The sequence below is a fragment of the Denticeps clupeoides genome, chromosome 6, assembly GCF_900700375.1.
Source record: "Denticeps clupeoides chromosome 6, fDenClu1.1, whole genome shotgun sequence".
NCBI lineage: Eukaryota > Metazoa > Chordata > Actinopteri > Clupeiformes > Denticipitidae > Denticeps > Denticeps clupeoides.
In genome coordinates, this window is record NC_041712.1 from 20,632,787 (window position 1) to 20,653,210 (window position 20,424).

The 20,424-nt window shown below is 44.0% G+C and overlaps 1 protein-coding gene across 2 annotated transcripts; it reads left to right on the forward strand.

Moving 5' to 3' along the window:
• The first annotated feature begins 1,320 nt into the window (after positions 1-1,320).
• Positions 1,321-18,171, forward strand: msna (moesin a). Of its 2 annotated transcripts, XM_028984256.1 has the most exons (14): positions 1,321-1,594; positions 7,041-7,124; positions 10,499-10,594; positions 10,860-10,982; positions 11,146-11,297; positions 11,481-11,564; positions 11,975-12,121; positions 12,297-12,393; positions 12,853-13,016; positions 13,099-13,229; positions 13,333-13,493; positions 14,467-14,559; positions 15,814-16,044; positions 16,926-18,171. In XM_028984256.1, exons 1-14 carry the CDS (start codon positions 1,583-1,585, stop codon positions 17,088-17,090), a joined length of 1,740 nt encoding a protein of 579 aa, XP_028840089.1. In that variant the 5' UTR covers positions 1,321-1,582; the 3' UTR covers positions 17,091-18,171. The 2 variants fall into 2 exon arrangements, with proteins under 2 accessions (XP_028840089.1, XP_028840090.1); XM_028984257.1 differs by lacking the exons at positions 1,321-1,594; positions 10,499-10,594; positions 10,860-10,982; positions 11,146-11,297 and having other exon boundaries at positions 7,066-7,124.
• Positions 18,172-20,424: the final 2,253 nt, after the last annotated feature.

A 20,424-nucleotide genomic window follows, 5' to 3' on the forward strand; every position in this document is an offset into this window, starting at 1 on the left:
ACAATACCAGCTGTGCTTCTTAAAAACACACTGTTTGAGAGCCACGGGGCAGTGGTGGCCTAGCGGTTAAGGAAGCGGCCCTGTAATCAGGAGGTTCCCGGTTCAAATCCACTGAGGTGCCACACCATCACCCACACACTGCTCCCCGGGCGTCTGTCATGGCTGCCCACTGCTCGCCAAGGGTGATGGTTAAAAGCAGAGGACACATTTCACTGTGTGCACCTTGTGCTGTGCTGCTGCGTATCACAATGACAATCACTTACCTTCACATTTTATAACAAGTGAAAGCTTTAGACCCACCATGCCTAATCCTCAGTTGTTCTGTGTAATGATCAATTTCTCATTAATGTTAAAGGTCTTTGTTTCCTTGCAGTTAATTAGTTCATCTGGTTTACTTTATTGATACAAAACGTGACAGAAGTGTGATATGGAATGGTCATCTGTTTCAACCAACACAAAATGCGAGTGATTCGATAAGAAATTAATGATGTAAAATATGAAAATTGCATATGTACACATTTACACACACACACACACACACACACACACACACACACACACACACACACACACACACATATATATTAACACATATATAAGTAATTAACTCCACATGTGTTCATTCATAGAAAAGTGGATTCCTTCTGTGAGAATCTACCAATGTAAATGGTCATGAAAATAAAGAAAACACACACACACACACACACAGTACAGGCATTCAATGTGTTTTCTTTATTTTCATGACCATTTACATTGGTAGATTCTCACTGAAGGAATCCACTTTTCTATGAACACATGTGGAGTTGTGTACTTAACAAAAAAGGTGATATAACTGAAAACATGTTTTATATTCTAGTTTCTTTGCTCTGATTACTGCTTTGCACACTCTTGGTATTCTCTCGATGAGCTTCAAGAGGTCGTCACCTGAAATGGTTTTCCAACAGTCTTGAAGGAGTTCCCAGAGGTGTTTAGCACTTGTTGGTCCAGCTCACCCCAAACCATCTGGATTGGGTTCAGGTCCGGTGACTGTGGAGGTCAGGTCTCCACTTTTTATTAAGTACACAACTCCACATGTGTTCATTCATAGTTTTGATGCCTTCAGTGAGAATCTACCAACGCAAATGGCCATGAAAATAAAGAAAACACACTGAATGAGACGGTGTGTCCAAACCTTTGGCCTGTACTGTACATATTCAATATGTAGGTCGGGTAGAAATGCACATTAAAGCGAGGTTTTCCCTAAATCCCGGGCCGGTGTGAGTGCGGGCGGAGCCCGCGGATCGGCGCTCATGCCTCCGCCGGCCTGGGTGTGGCTTTCAGACTCAGTTCCGTTAGCAGGAAACCCAGCGGCGGACGCGGCACTTCAGCGTAAAACAAAGCGTAGCGGCGCGGCAGAAATAGCTGCAACCCTGCCGTCGGAGCCGAATTTACCCCCGCGCGTCGCCCGTCCCATGGGGAGAACCTTTTAGAAAAAACATATATATAGAAATCCTATTGACTTTTTTTTTTTTTTTTACTTTACTTTCTTTCTTTCTTTTTTGCTGACTAAATCGTATCGCTCCAGTTCCTGACACCAGCCAAAATGCCGAAGACGGTGAGTAAAAACATTTTCTGAGTCGAGAAAATACTATTTAAACAAAAAAAAAAAAAAAAAAAAGGAAAAGTATCGAATGGGCATCCTCGTCCTGAAGCCCAGTTTTGTTCCTAGTCGCAACAAAGACGCGATTATACTCTATCTGATAAAAAAAAAAAGAAGCAGCAGCACGCAGCGGAAGAAGACAACTTCTGTTTCTCCGCAAAAAAAAAAAGGCCGTCAACAAGTGTCCAACGCGGGACACGCCACGATTTAAATAGTTATTTCTCTTAAAAAAAAAAAAAAAATGAAACATTTTTTTTTGTTGTTGTACTTTTGTACTTGATCTGGTTGGTCGTCGGGCCTAAACGGGATCCGTTCGGACGTTGTTATTAATAATGGCCACGAATAAGAAGTCCCGCGTCGCCGCGTCTGCGTCGTGGACGGAGGGGAACCGTTATTCCGCGGCCTCGCCGCTGATTGGCTGCGGCGGCGCGACGAGCCGAGCTTTCCGTTCGAAGTGCCCGCCGGGCCGGGACGGGACGTTTTATTATATCAAATAAAAGCGCCACGACGGATTCGCGGGCGTGCGGTTCAGCGCAAGCTAGAAAAGAATTAAACCGACGGGGAAATGCAACCAAACCATCCGGAAGGAAGTTATGGCGCAATCCCGGGCAATTTTCCATCCGCGAGGCGTGGCACCGAGATTCTCCTTTTCGATGAGACACACATAAAGTAAAACTGGGGTTTTCCGGTGAATCTGCCTCAAAATGACACGTTGTTAACTGAGAAGCTGACCTCACTCATGAATTCATCTTCCTCCTCCTGGCTTGATGATTTATGATCTCTGCATGTATTAAATTGCGACGCCTTGATATGTTCACTTTTACTTTTGTCGCGTATGGGAGGGAGGTCAGACGGGGGTCTTTTTCGCAGATCGAGAAACTTTTGGCCCTGCTCCCGTTTGACGTTTCCTTGGTTTCTCAAGAGTCTGTAATTTAGTGAGTCAAGGTTTCTGGGGTGACGTCAGTTCCTCCCGAGCTGTTTCCTGGCTGCAGTCTCCTGACGCGGCCTCTCACGGCCTTATTTGGAGTTTCGGAGTCTCTGAGAGGCTCTGCTGGCGCCCCTTTCCCTTCCACCATCCTCCACTGCCCACACTCCTCTTCTTCTGCCGCTGTCAGGCCCGACTCTCCCACGATGGGGCCTGGCGCAAGCTGCCTCCTCCCCCACGCACTCACGCTTTCCTTCAAAGCCATCGAACGAAAGAAGGAAAGAAAAAAGTTGCACTCGCAGGGCATTAACTTCTCGTAAGATCCTCATACAGCGGCCGCTAAACGCCGTAATCCCCCCGCAGTGAAACGGGGATTTGACGCCGGCGCTCTGACACCGGTCAAAAATCACACCGGCCAGCCGGGATGCTTTGTTCCGCACACATCGACAGAACCCCCCACCCCACCCCCCACCCCGGCCCAATCCTCTGGCAACACTGCGCCGGAGGGGTCGTTTGCTGAATGGCGTGTGGGTGCGAAAGCGAGGGCGCAGATTAGCTGTTTGTAATAAACCTGGCTCCAGGTGGTGCATGGGGAGAGAGAGAGAGAGAGAGAGAGAGAGAGAAGAAGGAATTAAACCGTCTGGCTTCAGGCTCTGCTCCTTAAATGCAGCTCCGCTGCTGCGTCGGCCCAACGCAGGCTGCATCTTTCTGCTTCCGGGGGGAGAGACTGTGAGTCGGACCGTATTGTGTGTGTGTGTGTGTGTGTGAGTGTGTGTTGTGTCTGTTGGGCCGTGCGATTGTGAATTTTTTTTGTGCTTTCACGCTCCTTTCCTGGGGTTCTTGAAAGCTGGAGTGGGTTGTTTTTTCTTTTCGTGTGTGGCATTGCTTGATGCCGATTGGTTAGGAGTTTGTTTGCGTACAAGTCAGCAAGTCAGAGACTAATTTTGCATTTCAAGCCTAGATTTTCTACACACCAGTGTGCCCTAGAAAACACAAGTAATCCTCGAAAAGTTCGGCCTTATCAGGGCTCTTAGTTTTTGTAATCTCAAAATCTATGGAAATCGAACGAGAATTGCTGGTGTCTTCCTCCTGTAAGTCGCTTTGGATAAAAGCGTCGGCAAAATAAAGTAAAGTAAAGTAAAGTAAAGAAAAGACAGATAGATAAAAGTGAGATGCGGTGAAGGATGGAAAGTGGAAAAGTAAATGTGGAGAACTGTGTTGAGGACCTCATCAGCAAGTAGACATTATGGCCAACCTAACATTGGGATTTATTGCGACATGGTGATGGCAGAAGTGTTGCCACCATATGGTTTATTTTTGAGTTGATTCGTTCCCCGCGGAACACGACGCAGTGCAACGCGCTAATGGCGGACCGCAGCACGAACCGAGGCGGCGCTCATGCGAGATGGCAGGAAGCGGCCCGTGCAGCATCCCCCCCACCCACCTCGCCCTCTCTCGCTGCCTGTGCCCTGACCTCTTCAGGCCCTTATCTCGCGGCCAGAGACGTCGTGGAAACAAACCGGGGGGGCGCAAGGTGGGACACGGCCCGCCGGACTCTGAAGAGCGCTATTTCCAGAGCAGAGAAGTGGTTCGGCTTGGCGGGGGCGTGGCCTGGTCTCGCCACTGAGAGCATTTTCGGTCCCCTCCAGAGAAACCGTCATCTGTGTTTCGGTCAGAGTGAGAGTGGGTGCCATTACTCCCAAATTGGCTGTGTTGTGTTGATCGGTGACAGCTTGACGACTGCAAGTGGTGGCCTAGCGGTTAAGGAAGTGGCCCTGTAATCAGAAGTTTGCCGGTTCGAATCCCGATCTGCCAAGGTACCACTGAGGTGCCACTGAGCAAAGCACCGTCCCTACACACTGCTCCCCGGGCGCCTGTCATGGCTTCCCACTGCTCACCAAGGGTGATGGGTTAAATGCAGAGGACAAATTTCACTGTGTGCACCGTGTGCTGTGCTGCTGTGTACCACGCACTGTCCTGCTTTGGATAAGACCGGAAATAACTGAAATAATGAAAAATGATTTATTATTGTTGACCAGACACTAGTCGAGTCCAGCGCGTGTGAGGATCTGCCGCTGTTTGGGAAGAGGTAAGCGCTGAGCGACGAATGCGCTTGAATGGAAGCTGCTCATTTTAGGCCCGGAAAAATTGTTGCAAGCGGCCTGAGCGATTGTTCCGAATATAGAAGCGCGAGGCCAATGGGACACGCCCTGGCCAGGCAGAACTGCGCATTCTTAGTTCCCTGTTCATGTCGCGAGGTTCTATTTTTGCTTTCTGAGCAAGCGGCCATTCTGACAGGCGGCCAAGAGGCTTCCCAGCCACTGGAGAACAGAATGAGCGCGTGGGCCTACCAGACAGGCTGAATTTTATTTGTGTGTGTGTGTGTGTGTGTGAGAGAGAGAGAGAAAGAGAAAATGAAAGACAAGAGGGAAAACGTTTCAGGCTTAACAGAAGTTGACATCACTGAAAGCCCTTTGTGTGTTGAAAGGCTGCTGCATGGGAGGGACATGAAGTGGCCGTTTCTTGGGAATGCCGTAATGCCTCTGCACTTCCAAAAAAGTCTGATGCAAGCCGGGCGAAAGAGCAGTCGGTTCGATGGCCAAAAGCCCGAATTAGTCACTGCGGACAGGAGACACTGGCCTGGATCCCAAGCTGATCTCCAAAAAAACAGACCACATCTTAGATGTGTCATGGACGTTGTTTTTAGAAAGCAGCGAGCATCGCTCTCACGTCTGGGGAACGAATGCATCAATGCTTTTAGGTCCAGCCCAACACACCCACTCCAGGATATTGACTTCCATTGTTCTGTTTTAAAGAGTCGACCCTAATGTCATTCATTCAGATTTTCTTTCCCCAACAGACTTCATTTTACTCCCCTTGCTTCTTATATAGCCCATTGTCCAGAAGGGTGTATTTATAATTATACACCACAGTTCAGAAGGTTGGGTGTATGATGTTTTTTATATTACAGTAAAAAAAAATCTATCTATCTATCTATCTATCTATCTATCTATCTATCTATCTATCTATCTATCTATCTATCTATCTATCTATCTATTATATATATATTATTATAGCATAGCAAGTATTTTGGGTTGCTCAGTCATGTGCTACGCGCTCAGAAACACAGGAAACTCGATCAATTCTCTCATTCAGCGTATAATAAGGAGGCCTCGGCGAGAGGGGATGAGTTAGAAATCAGGGCCCGGTCATCACCCCATGGAAGCGAGAGGTGCTTTTGGGAGGGGAGCAGAGAGAATGCAGATTAGGCGGGCGAGAGGGGGGCGGAGGGAGAGAAAGCCATGGTGAGGCCCTGCTTACACAAAAGGGAAAGAACGCAGTCACTAATCAGCCTCACAGCTGGTGAATAAAGCGCTGTATTGTGGCACTAGCCAGAGAGAGAGAGAGAGAGAGAGAGAGAGAGAGAGAGAGAGACGGGGGGGTGTGTGCATTGCTCAGCTATTTACCTCCCCCTCCTCACACACAAGCGCAAACACACTCACGCGTAGGGTAGAAATGCAGGGTGTGTACTACACATTTAGGTGCAGTATGCAAAGTGTGTGTTCAACAGCGCCGGCCTGGTTAGTTTAACATGGTTAGTTGAACATGGTTGTTCTAATAGTGCAAGAGATTTTTTTAATAAGTGAAATTAAGTGTAATTTAAGTGAGTTTACGGGAAATAAAAAAAAAAAAAGACCTGTTCTGCTCTGACAGGTCCACCAGTATGTTACTTACAGGAAACCTGCTCACATGGGTGGCCTGACAAACTAGAGGATGTGGTGGCTTTCACATGTAAGAAAAAAAATGCGAGATAGAGAGCGAGACAGCACAGATGTTTCAGCGCGCCTGCTGAACCCTGGCGGCTCTGCAGGGCCTGCGGAGGGCGGGCGGTCACGTCTCCGAGTGGGCTGCGGCGCTCTGCTGTACCACGGTTCACTTTATTCTCCTGCAGTCTACACATACGAGGCAAATCGATGGCAGAAATGGGCTGAAAACACACACACACACACACACACACACACACACACTAGTATGTGGACTGGTGTGGTCACTCTTTCCAGACTACCCTGCGTTTCCTTCCATTGTGTTTGGTTTTACATTGAATTCCACAAGATAATCAATCATGTTAGTTTAGAGAGACTCCCTATGGGCCTAAAAGCACCATGCATTTCGAGTCACCTCTCTCTCTCTTTCCCTCGCCCTCTCTCTTTCATTTTAAACCGCTAAAAGCCTCAGAAATCAGTAGCGTAGACCATTTCTATAAGAGCTACGCTTTATTTTAGCAGAGCAAAAAGACAGAAGAGGTGCCGACGGGGTTTTTCCTTAGAAGAAATAATTATGTGGTTATAAAAAAAGACTGTGAAAAACATAACGGCCTCAACCTGCACCATTTTTGTTCTGAGGAAGTGTTTGGAATCAGTTAATGGACATTTTTCACATTATACTCGATGATTTTAAAACGTTTTTTTTTTACAGATCAGCGTACGAGTGACAACAATGGATGCGGAGCTGGAGTTTGCCATCCAGCCCACCACCACTGGCAAACAGCTCTTTGACCAGGTGTGTATACTGTAAGACGCATGCTATAGCAGACAATGATGCACTATGACCATTGTGGCGTGGGAACGGGCTTGAGCGAAACTGTGGTGTGGGCAGGTAGCCTCCAAATATTGCTGTACTGACATGCATATTTTATTCAGACATACTTATTTGGATGCAAAAGCTTCTTTCCACAATTTGAACACTCTTTGAACACTCAGGGACTTTCCACTCTGAACTGAGAAACTCACGCTCTAACTCTTATGTTCAGAACATATCTCTATTACATTTCTGTTACAGAAGTAGTTGCGCATTCACACTGCACCTTCGGTTCACTATGTACTGTCTAACGTGTATGCAGGTTACCCTGAAATGACAACAAAGCGCTTGAACTTGAAAACCTCATTTGCAATCAGTAGGTTCTACAGAGGACCCATGAGAAGCCGTAACCTTGAACAGATGTGTGTGAAGACGAGGAGATTACTGTGTTTTCTCGCATGGCGTGTGTGCACAGTAAATATAACCACAGCCGATGCGCTTCCACTGGCTGGGTGAAGGATTCTTTTCACGTTCGACTCGTACCTCTCAGACACAGACACACACTCTCTCTTAAGGCATGTATACAGCGTCTGTGACCTTAGTCTGCGTCCCCAGTCTGCCTGAAGGCAATAAGGGTTTATGTGAGATTTTATGTGAGGAGGCACAATGGGCCCCACTCCCTCCTTCTGTCTTTTACAGTCTCTCTGTCTCAAAAAGGTCTGGCCCACCTCAAATATCAGCGCCATTGTCAACAGGCATTCTCAGAGGACACCTATGGCATTCATGGCCCGGTCTCCCTGTTTTCCATTTGTATGTGCTCCATTGAAATTTGCTCTTGCCCATTGTGTGTCCCCCATGTTCCGTTTTGTGCCATTTTCTGGTCCCTTCCTTTGAAGTCCGGCTACACGCTAAATGGTTCTGCAGAGACAATTTGGGACACTGTGGAAAAACACACTGCAAATGGACCGAAATGGATTTGGTGGAGTTTGAGAATGATTACCCAGAGCAAATACCCTGATCACTTCGCCTGCCTCCAGAAAGCCTTTTTGTGTTACAAAACTTTCTCAAACTTTTTGACATTGTGACCCCCATTTTGAAATGTGAACCGCAGTGAAATGCACATCCAATTTTTCCAGATGTACTTTCCTCAGCGAGGGTATTTTGTTGGGCTGCAACAAATCGGAAGCAGCAGGCAGAAGGTGAGGTTTATTAGATCCGAGAAATCCAGGGAACATGAAACACTTGACAAAGCTCTGGTGACTCCTGACAACAGACTTACAAACTGGTTATGAGTAGAATAAAGTCTCAAATGTACATTTACGTCTTCAAGATTGATTATTTTGTTTTCAAACAGGTATTTATGGAGCAGCATCATGAAAATGGAGAGTTCCATAACACATTTTGCTCTACGATAAAGTTAACAAAACTTGACTACATGGTTCTCACAGCTCGTAATGTTCATTTGGTTCAAGTGTTGTTCTTATATTGTATAAGATGTATAGGATATATGTATAAGATGTTTGCACAGGCTTCAACAGGAAGTAAAATAGCAATTTCCTTATGCAGAATTATGTTAAGGCTGCTTTGTTTACATTGCCCCATTAACGAGTCCTTGGAGCATCACACATTAATTTACATTTACAGCATTTACCAGACGCCCTTATCCAGAGCGACTTACAGTCAGTAGTTACAGGGACAGTCCCCCCCTGGAGACACTTAGGGTTAAGTGTCTTGCTCAGGGACACAATGGTAGTAAGCAGGATTTGAACCGGGGTCTTCTGGTTCATAGTGTGTTACCCACTAGGCTGCTACCACCCACATTAATTGATTGGTTATTGTAGTGCTTGACATAACTGATGAATACACCAGTCATCTATTCATTTGAAACAGCTTGCCGTTTTGAGAAATGTCACTAACCCTTCCTGGGTTGATTTCACGGTGAATGTCGCTTTTGTGAATAAATTATTTGCTCGGCGGACTCATTCCCGTCACCTTGTCAGACACGGTTAAAGTGACATAAAGTGGATGTGATTTATGCCGTGCAGAGTATCGATTTTATCTGCGAAGATGAATCAGACATCTGATGATGGGTGAAGCCTTTCATCCTCGTAATAATAATAAAAGCGTTAACCTGCATGTGATAGATTTGGCCCTTTTTTCTGTGGTCTGTTTTCTCCGGACCCTCACATCCTGGAGCATGGAACGAAAAGTTGAAATTACTGTTGGTGCCTTACGTGATGAAAGCGGATTTGTTCGAGGAAATTGGTTTCATATTCAAATCATTTAAAGTGCAACAAGGTCTCAGTCATGGTCTAAAATGCAGGCAGTCTAAAGCACTCTCATACTTTGCAGTGTGAAGAAAGAATCCGGTGACTGTATTTCCCATAAAAGCCCCATATGTGTGCTTCATTAGGGGATGTGACATTGAAACTGAAGTGTGTTGCTGTGAGCTAGAAGCTCTGGTCTGGTTCAGAGGATGTGCATGTTCCGCAGTGTTTGCATTTGATCAATTCTCCTCCCTTCGGATGCTCCTGTTAGGCGTTGCCACAGCGGACCAGCCTTTCTGCAAAAAAACCTGAAAACACTTACCCGGGCTGTGGCTGGGTTATTGTGTTTGATCAAGATGATCATTAAATGACATTAAGTCCTGGGAAAGTTTTAACCATGCAGGACAAGCTGGAGCCGCACTGACCATAAACATTTCTTTCTTGCCATGTCAGGAGAGGATTACGGTTTTCCACAGAAAATGACAAACACGCTTTCGTCCTCCCACATCTTAACATCCAACCAACAAATGGCCTGGTCCTTTATCCCCACCACGAATAAAAAAGAACATTCGGTCTTAGTAATCTCTGACCTCAAAAATATGTCACGTAGCACATATTGATATGTATCATACATATATTCAGAAACTTATAAATTACGGCAGGTAATTGCCGTAGAGACAACACACTGAAAAAAATGTACAGACCTTAAAGCAGAAGCAATAAGAATCATGGAAAAACACACCATAAATATTTGATGATATATGTGAATTACTTCTGGAACATGTTATTAAAATGCAAACTTTATGTCAAAACATAAATAACATGCAGAGCTCCGTACATGTGGGAACTGCAAGTGACTGGATATGTCAACCGAAACTGGATAAATAAATACATAATGTTTTAATATCAAATTTATAAGTACTGCAATGATCTACTGTCAATTTTATTCCCTGAGATATCTACTGAATATAGATTTATGAAGTCACTGCCAACAACCAGCTAATAACTTTTTTTTTGTTTTTGTCTTTATAATTTATTGCTGCCGTATGAATGTGAGGATTGCATTTCATCACTCTGCATGTCCACCAGGTTGTGAAGACCATTGGACTGAGGGAGGTGTGGTTTTTTGGCCTGCAGTACCAGGACACCAAAGGCTTCTCCACCTGGCTCAAACTCAACAAAAAGGCGAGGCCTCGCTCCCTGTCACATTTTATCAAGCGCTGGCACGTTCGAGTGACACACACTGACGTGTGCAATGTAGCATGCGATAAAATGCAGAGTGACCTATGCTGTCATCTCTTGTCCAGACTTCTCCACTTCTGGAGTGATCTCTGTTTTTCTACCTTTAATTCTCACAGTGACAGTCGAACTATAATGACAGAATGACAGATAAACCGATGGAAGACGGCAGGATTTACAGTGCCGTCTGCCTCCCTAATGTGTCGTCTAGGTTACAGCACAGGATGTGCGGAAGGAGAGTCCGCTGCTGTTTAAATTTCGTGCAAAGTTCTACCCCGAGGACGTCTCCGAGGAGCTGATTCAGGAGGCCACCCAAAGACTTTTCTTCCTGCAGGTGTGTGTGTGTGTGTGTGTGTGTGTGTGATCATTTATTTTGGTAGCATTGCAGGTACTGCTGTATTTTTAGGCAAGTCTGGCTTTATCGAAGTTAAGTTTGACAGGGTTATGGTGTATCACAGCGTTTCGCCAAAGCAGATGAAGACATTTGTTGTCCCTAGGTGAAGGAGAGCATCCTAAACGATGACGTCTACTGTCCACCCGAGACCGCCGTCCTGCTGGCCTCATACGCGGTGCAGGTCAAATACACCGATTACAACAAAGAGGTGCACACGCCGGGATATCTGACCGGCGAGAAACTGCTGCCACAGCGGTGAGTGAGTCTGAGAGAGAGAAAGAGAGAGAGAGAGAGAGAGAGCTTCTGTTTGAATATGAATTGTAAGTGGACAAGTGAGTGTATGTATGTATGTATGTATGTATGTATGTATATGTGTGTGTGTGAGTGCATGTGTCACAATTTTATTTATTCCTGCTAATTGTTGATTGGCCCCTTCAGGGTCTTGGAACAGCACAAGTTGAGTAAGGAACAATGGGAGGAGAGAATCCAGGCATGGCATGAGGAGCACAAGGGCATGCTAAGGTAACACACAAACATGCAATTATAAACACACAGAGACATTGACAATATAGACACAAACACAAATAAACATATTTTTTCCATTAAATGGCATTAAAATCTGTAATAAAATCTGTCTTGGATCCATTTGTGATCCACTGCGGACATTTCTCAACAGAAAAGATTCTGTTCTGCATCCCCAGTCCCAACAATACTCCTGACCCTTATGATTATTACTCACACTAGAGTACTCACACAAATCATCTGTAAACTACCAGATCATCAGGTTTTGCACAAAAACACATGCAGCTCGATTAACAATGGGCACAATGAAAATACTGAGAAGTGAAAATAATGAAATAATGTGTATTCTGTAAGAAAAGAGTTGACGCATTTGTGCATAACTGCATTCATTTGCTGCTTTTTGAATGCAGAGAGGACTCCATGATGGAGTATCTTAAGATCGCTCAGGATCTGGAGATGTACGGCGTCAACTACTTCAACATAAAGAACAAGAAAGGCTCTGAACTCTGGCTGGGGGTGGATGCTCTGGGGCTCAACATTTACGAGCAAAATGACAAGTGAGCCTCTTCGTCCCTACACCATACTCTTTCTCACCTTCTGTGTCTTTTTTTGTGTTTTTTGAACTGAACTGATCATTGTAGTCATCCTGGCCTTTTCCCACTGAATCCCACTGTGTATTTAAAGACAGGAAGTGGCCAACCCCCCTCGTGTTTGTTTTTGCTCTCTCTGTAGGATGACTCCCAAAATCGGGTTCCCATGGAGTGAGATCAGAAACATTTCCTTCAACGACAAGAAGTTTGTCATTAAGCCCATTGATAAGAAAGCGCCAGTAAGTCTTCCTCCAACTCAATGTCGGTTATTCCAATTTCACTATAGGAGCATTGCCGACTAAAGCAGTCGTGACGTCAGGAATAATGACGTGTGTTGCCCCGTCACACACAGTAAAAGCCTGGGCAGTTCCTGTCGCCCCCTTGTGGTCTTTTTAGTAAATGATCAGAACCAGGAGATTCCACAATTTTCAGTATCGATATATATTGGGATCGTTAGGGTGGGTAATTTAAAATAAGTTTTATGCTTGTTAGTCAATTGTCACCAATTAACAATAAAATATTTTGGTCATTATTCTGTGCAGAACTAAATTATGTTTAGTTTATGAGGATTCAAGGATTCAAATGAAAAAATTGAAAAAATCGTTTTTTGTGTTCATATTAATAAAATAAACAGGTACAGAGGTACTGAGTGCCATCCACGAATTGATATGCACAGCACTGTTTCTTTCTTTTTTGAGGACTTTGTGTTCTACGCCCCTCGATTGCGCATTAATAAGCGTATCCTGGCGCTGTGTATGGGGAATCATGAACTGTACATGCGCCGCCGCAAACCCGACACCATCGAGGTGCAGCAGATGAAAGCTCAGGCCAGAGAGGAGAAGAATCACAAGAAGATGGAGAGGTGTGTGTGTGTGCCTTGGGTTTTTCTGGTGATGCGCATGTTGAACCGTTCATCAAATAATCACTAACGCGTTCTCTTCCAGGGCACTGCTGGAGAATGAGAAGAAGAAACGAGAGCTCGCTGAGAAGGAGAAGGAGAAGATTGAGAAAGAGAAGGAGGAGCTGATGGAGAGACTCAGACAGATTGAAGAACAGACGAAAAAAGCTCAGCAAGGTTAGAAAGCGGACGGGTGAATGCGCTGGCTTATGAGTGCGACCCTAACAGACTTTACATGATGATGAGAAAAATCGGTGTGTGTGTGTGTTTGTGTGTTTAGAACTGGAGGAGCAGACCCGGCGGGCTCTGGAGCTGGAGCAGGAGCGCAAGCGAGCGCAGGAGGAGGCTGAGCGACTGGAGAAGGAGAAGAAGGCGGCAGAGGAGGCCAGAGCAGCATTGATGCAGCAGTCAGAGAACCAGATGAAGAACCAGGAGCACCTGGTTAGTTAGAAACTTACAAAAACACTCACACACAACATGTAGCACACAAGTGTTTTGCATGTGCACTGCCTGTCCCCAAAAAAGTCACAAACTCGATAGTAGCCTAGTGAGTAGCCTAGTGGGTAACACACTCGCCTATGAATCAGAAGACCCAGGTTCAAAGCCCACTTACTACCATTGTGTCCCTGAGCAAGACACTTAACCCTGAGTTGGTCCAGGGGGGGACTGTCCCTGTAACTACTGATTGTAAGTCGCTCTGGATAAGGGCGTCTGATAAATGTATATGTAAGTTAACAATGCCTGGATTTATCAGGCTTTAAAGAGTGGTTGAGGGCATCATTTTCACACATAGAGAATAATTTGTGCAGCTGTCCGACTGTCCTATCATCTCAAGACCTTGGGCCAAAATTATTTAAATTTTGGCCAGATAATACACATTCACATTATCAACAATACCCAGAAAACACACTGTAAACACACACTAAACACACTCTAAAACCTACTCACATTAACACACACACACACACACACACACACACACACACACACACACACACACACACACACATTAAAGTCCTATAATTTATTAATGAAGTGATAATCTTTCTAAATTGAGGCTAACTTCTGAGTAGTAAACATAAACCCAAAATCTATATATTTAATTTTGTCATTATTTTGAATGAAAATGCTTCATTCAGTATTATTAAAATTTTCCCTGATCAAGCTTGCTAGAAATGTAGTCGCATGGCAAAGGTTTTTTTCAGTCCAGCATTAACTTTCCTTACACATCTGGACGAGAGATGACATCCCAGATACCATAGCAACCAATAATCTCTGGAACAGCTTTGCATCAGCATCAAATGTAGAAAGAATCACATTCTTCTGTTTGTTGCCGTTCCTGCTTTTTAAACTGTTGATCTGTGCATAAAACTGAAAATGATGAGCATTTGTTTTTTTTACGTTACGTCTTCAGGCCACTGAGCTTGCGGAGCTCACTTCTAAGATCTCCCTGCTGGAGGACGCCAAGAAGAAGAAGGAGGAGGAGGTGACAGAGTGGCAGCATAAGGTTAGGATGACATAGTGAAAGCCCGGTCTGCTCAGTGGGAGTCTTCCATAAACCCACCATCTGCCTTACAGTCCTGATAGAGATGTCTTCATCTGTCTGTGTGTGTTTGCTGTGTGTGCATGTAATCGTACATAAGCGGCTCCTTCTGCCTTGTGCATATGTTCATGTGTTTACGCCGTGCCTGTGTGTGTATGTGTGTGTATGTGTGTGTGTGCGTGTGAGTGTCTTTCAAATGCTGTGCTGCTAATTTGTCTGTGGCATTTTTAGCTCTAACAATTTCTCCAGCTCTTCTGTAAGTGGGCATGGTGACAGGTCACAGACATTCAAGGTCATGGACAAGCATGGCACTCCAATCAGCGAGCTAGTTTAGAATATATTGTCATTGTTGAGCAAGTAGGAGCTATAAGATTTTTTTTCCTGGCTGACCATATCAATCTTTTTGGGGAAGATGCATTAGCTAACACTAAGGTTGTGGTCCTCAGTGTATGGTTAATTGCATTATTATTTGACATAAAATATCTATGAAAGCTACAATAGGGAATTTTCATTCAATCAAAACTCATTATCAGAACAATTGGCAAGGCAAATTGACAGGGTTACGGTATATCACAGTGTTTCACCGAAGCAAAAATCATTTGCTGGACGAAAATTAAAACTTTGTTCGTTGTAAAAACCATGGTGAGACACATAAAGCCCATGCTTATATTGCTTATTTCAAAAACACTCCTGTGTTAATTCTCTCATTACCCTCATAACCTTACCAGCTCTGTTAATTTGCAAACTTATGCTAATTTGTGCTGCTCTGGATACTTATAATTACAAATTAATAATTTTTCCTTCTAAATAAAAAAAAGGCTTCTTTACTCCAAATAATAATACCCATAATAATAATAATAATAACAATCTGGATGTAACTGATAAAATTGGACCTGACATAAGTCAATGAACAAGATTGAAAATGCATATGGTGGAATTCATGTTACTGTATACTATACTAGAATGTTGGAGAATGTATTTGTTTCTCCAGTTTCTGTCTGGTGAATATATTTTCTGTGAACGAACAGTCATTAGCCAACCTAAAGTAAGTCCTAATATTCATGTGCTATGACCATGTGACCAAATCCATATGGCCATGTGGATCAGACAGAACAACCATACATGTTCTGAGGCAATGCTGAAGGAGTCCTTTAAAGCATGCAGGTTTAACAGTTACTGTTAAGTAACTTCCAGTCTTGATCTGCGTGCCCCCCAAAGGCCTTCCAGGTGCAGGACGACCTGGAGAAGACCAAAGAGGAACTGCGGAACCGAGTGACGATGACCCATGTGCAGGAGCCGGTGCAGGCGGAGAATGAGCACGACGAAAGCGACGAGAGCAGCGCAGAAGCCAGTGCCGAGCTCACCGCCGCAGCTGCCTACAAGGACCGCAGTGAGGAGGAACGCATGACGGAGGCAGAGAAAAATGAACGAGTGCAGAAGCACCTATTGGTGAGGGGATAAAAGACACAGATCACATTGCATTCATTTATCAGATTCTTTTAATAATAATTTTCAACTTAATCAGAGACATAATCAGGCCACTCAATTAGGACAGAGCATGGAGCATTAATAAGAGCATGCGCAGTAAGTCACAGTATGTATAAATTGTGGAGGAGAGGTTTTCAATAAAAATGCAATACAATGTCTTTATGGCTATATGAACAATATTAGAACACAGAAATATATTAACCCATTCAAGTCTAGTTAAGCTTTATTGGCATCTCAGCCATGCACAGTAAAATACACAGCAGAGAATTCATAATTTTTTTTCATGCCATCAGATGCCCCTTATACAGAGCAACTTACACTAAGAAGTTACAGGGTCAGTCCCCTTGGACTAAGTGTCCCTCTGGACTGAGGGTTAAGTGTCTTGCTCAGTTACACAATGGTAGTAAGTGGGGTTTAACCTGTGACTTTGTAGTCTTCTGGGTCATAAATGAGTGTGTTACCCACTAGGACGGCAAATGTTGCAAACCAGAGTAACAAAGATATTAGGTTGTCTCAATAACTGTAACGCAATTCATTTATTTAAATTGTATTCCCACGTGATCAAAAACAATGCATCAATGCATCAATGGATACACAATGACAACTTAAAAGCATTTTAAAGCATTTTTATCATGAAATTAAAATAAAATAAAATTAAGATGTATTATTTATGCATTTGTGTAGTTGCAATCCATTTGATCAAAGCAAGATGATGCTCGGGCAATTGTAAAAAGGTTTCCATCCCCTCCAGTTTGCATCAGGCCAAGCAACACCTTTTATCTCTGGAAGGGCCTCTCCTGCCTAATTGCCCAATCACAATTTCTGAAATCTCACCCCCTCAGGCTCTCACTTCAGAGCTGGCCAATGCCCGCGACGAGACCAAGAAGACCCAGAACGACATCATCCACGCAGAAAACGTGCGGGCAGGACGCGACAAGTACAAGACCCTGCGACAGATCCGCTCCGGCAACACCAAGCAGCGCATCGACGAGTTTGAGTGCATGTGATCACCTTCGCTGGCCTACAGGGGGCGGTACTGTTCTGACCCACAAACCTACAGCCTACAATATCCACAAGCCTATTTTCTCGCATGAAGGACTGCATCTCAGCAAACAAATGAAGAGCACCGTAATGGCTCAGAAATGAGATTTGATTATTTTTATACTATTGATTGTTGCATTTAAAAGGGAGAGCCTATTTTTTTCCACTGTATTTTGTTCCATTGTCTTAGATTTTTGGAAACGGTTAGTTAGTAGGGGGCAGGTGTGGTTGTTGCTGAACTTGACTGAAAGATTAGAGTGACGGAAGATAGACTTCCAGCTCAGATGCATATTCCAAGCCGCAGTAATTTTGCCTTGTCAATTTCCACTAGTCTTCCAGTCTGATCCCGGCACAGAACAAGAACACTTTGAAACAAGTGTCATACCTTGCTCATTGTTGAAAGGGAATGGGAACAGTATAGGGTGGGGAAGAAGATGTAGACCCTTAAAAATAGAAAACTTAACTTTGCATTTTCACATCCTTTGATCAGGGTGTGAAGCAGGTTTGTGTGTTCAGTAAGGTTGCCACTGTACAGGTTTAAAAAGAAAAAAAAATGTATCTTACCATCTTCCCTTTCTATTGTATTCTATTTCTAAGCTTTGAAAAGAGGTCAGGTTTATCGTCTTTGAAAACAGAGAAGAATAAAAACATACATTATGATTCCACTTGCAGTGCTGGATGTGCACAATTTTTTCTTTGTAATTTGTGTTCAGTATTCCTAATAAAGTATTTGCTATGGCGTAGCCATGTCCTGTAGGGGTTTATCATACTTAAGAGTTTTTTTTATCTCTTGCAAGGTATCTTTGATGTGTACATTTTTGCAAGGCCTGTCTGCAGCTGTTTTATTTGGATTTTATATTAATAAAAAACAGCATCAGTACATTGTATTTTAAGATTTAATTTCTTATTCGTGCTTTAAAGGAAATAGACAAACATTTCAACACCAGACTGTGCCTTTTGCAAAATTAGAAAGTTGGCTGCTTGAAAAAGTCTGTATTTTCAACTGTCAATAAAATAAATAAAGGTCTTTTTTTTTGTTTATGTGAATATTTAGCACAATCCAATACATTAATGATTGCCTTATCCCTGACCTTTATCACCGTGCCAAGGTACTTGGAAGCTATGCAAGGACAGCTCATGCTCTATGAGATCGGATTTCCAATGGCAACTGTATGCTAATAATCAGACCAGAAGGCAGTGTCAGCCACAAAGCAACTAACCTGAGAACCCTGGTAAAATAACGAGTTCCTCAGGGGAATACATAGGCCATGATGTAAACCATGAGTGTGAAAGGAAATGACGATGCATTGATACAATGGCATTCAATTGTTCAAACTTGCATAACCCCAAAGACTCCTGCAATGGTCCTGTGAGCTGGACCACAGGGCAATGGGAGAAGGTAATCTGGTCCGCTGAATCCGAAACCAGAAATGAGATTATATGGTTTATCCCAATTCTCATGGCAGACATGTCTTTATGAAGACACTGCAAACATATGTATGATGTTTTTTTTTTTTTATTGAACAGGACGAGCATTTTTAAATGATTAATTTCTCAGAATCATTTTTACATTCACCAGCTGCTGTTAGTGTCATATTCAGGTTCTACAGACCCAAGTATTGCCATGTATCTTGCTATTTGCAATTTCCCATAAGATAGGATATTTTAGATTAGGAGATTTTACCCAAATATGTATAAGATTTTGATGGTTTCAAAACCTTGCAGCTAATTATTCCAGCACAAATAAACCATGTGCCTTTCCCCGACCACCCATCGTCTTCCTCCGGTTCATCGTCGGACCCACTCACCCACTGGTTGTCTCACTTCCAGGCCTCACGTTGGGAGCACCTGGATCGTCCACCCTACTTACACCATCGAGCCAGGGCCCAATTTACTCCCAGGGCCAGTACTCTGGCGATTCCATCTGGAGTACAGGCCCCGTCACCACAAGAGGAACATGTTTTCCCCGGTCTTTGTCTTTTCCTCTGCTTACGTGTGCCTCTGTGCTTCTTGGTTGTGGCTCCAGTGGCGTAATTGTTCAGTGTGTGGTACTTATAAAACAGTGTCTGATGAGCTATGCCGAGGTTGTGAGTTTGAGCATCACCTGGAGCAACATACCTTTAATCTTATTGCTTACAGCCATACCAGCCGAAGAATGCCCGATCTCGTCTGATCTCGGAAGCTAAGAAGGCGACTGCCTGGGAATGTAAGCTTTAACTGATGCGAGCTGATGAGGTAAGTCAGCACAGAGACGGGACATTCTGAAAACAAGGATTTAATACTAAATACAAATAAACACAGCGCAATGGCCGAAAACAGGGGACATAAAGGGGAGAACAAAAACTAGCCCGCAGGCACTAGTACACATACGTTGCGGGGATTACAAAAGAATTCATGAAAATTCTGCCGATCGGTGTTTGCATGGCGCCTTTAACTTCTGGCTTGATTGGCCCAGGGGATGTCTCCAGCTGACGCCAATCCTGACAATATGGTGCCTCAAAAGAGTCAGTATAGCACTTAGAAAGTTTTTTTCTTAAAGGACTGTATATTCATATGCTCATTCACGGGCCGTTAATTGACATTGACAAATTGTGGAAAGGAATTTCTGAATGAGAAAACAGAACGGTTTAAAGATGCAAAATGTCATTGTAGGGTTACCAGATGCAAACAAATCAAATGTTGAATTAGTAGAAGTATCAGCCTAAAATATTTGAATTATGAATGTCCTCTAATTGATTCCACACAGCACCATGTACACTGTAGTCACGTTCCACTCTAGCTCATGTGAAAAATGGAGGACGCAGGTTGAAGAAATAACAATGTGTATTTTATTTGCACTCAAAAAACAAAATGAAAGAACTGAAATGTCCTTGCATGAAGTGCCACGCCTCTCCTCTAGAAGCCAGGTTGTGGGATCTTCCGCGAGGCCCTCAGCGAGAGCCAAAGATCGCCCTTGTCTTGCCCAGGCTTCAAACCGGCGTGGCTGAGCTGTATTGAGCCTAGAGGGGAGTTGAGTTCCAGTCCTTCTGTGGGGTTCACTGTCAATTGCCGTTAAGGACAGCATGCGGTGCAGCAACGAACTCTGTTTGAGGGAGACCAAACGCAGGACTAAAGTGACCGGCTGGTTATAAAGAGGAGTGGACAGACCCATTACCGCTAAACTAACCAATCACCAATCAGAAGTCATTACCCCACTAAGCACCCGTGATTACCACCACTTACCTGTGATTAAGAACAGGGGGGAATAATCAGGGTGCTAGTGAGCCCCAGAAGAACACACACTAATACATGGGAGAGGTA

What these genes read in the sequence shown, in the direction of transcription:
- msna (XM_028984256.1), top strand. An exon ending in GAGAAACTGCTGCCACAGCG is followed by an intron (nt 11,298 to 11,480) that starts GTGAGTGAGTCT and finishes TGGCCCCTTCAG; the next exon opens with GGTCTTGGAACAGCACAAGT. An exon ending in GAGCACAAGGGCATGCTAAG is followed by an intron (nt 11,565 to 11,974) that starts GTAACACACAAA and finishes TTTTGAATGCAG; the next exon opens with AGAGGACTCCATGATGGAGT.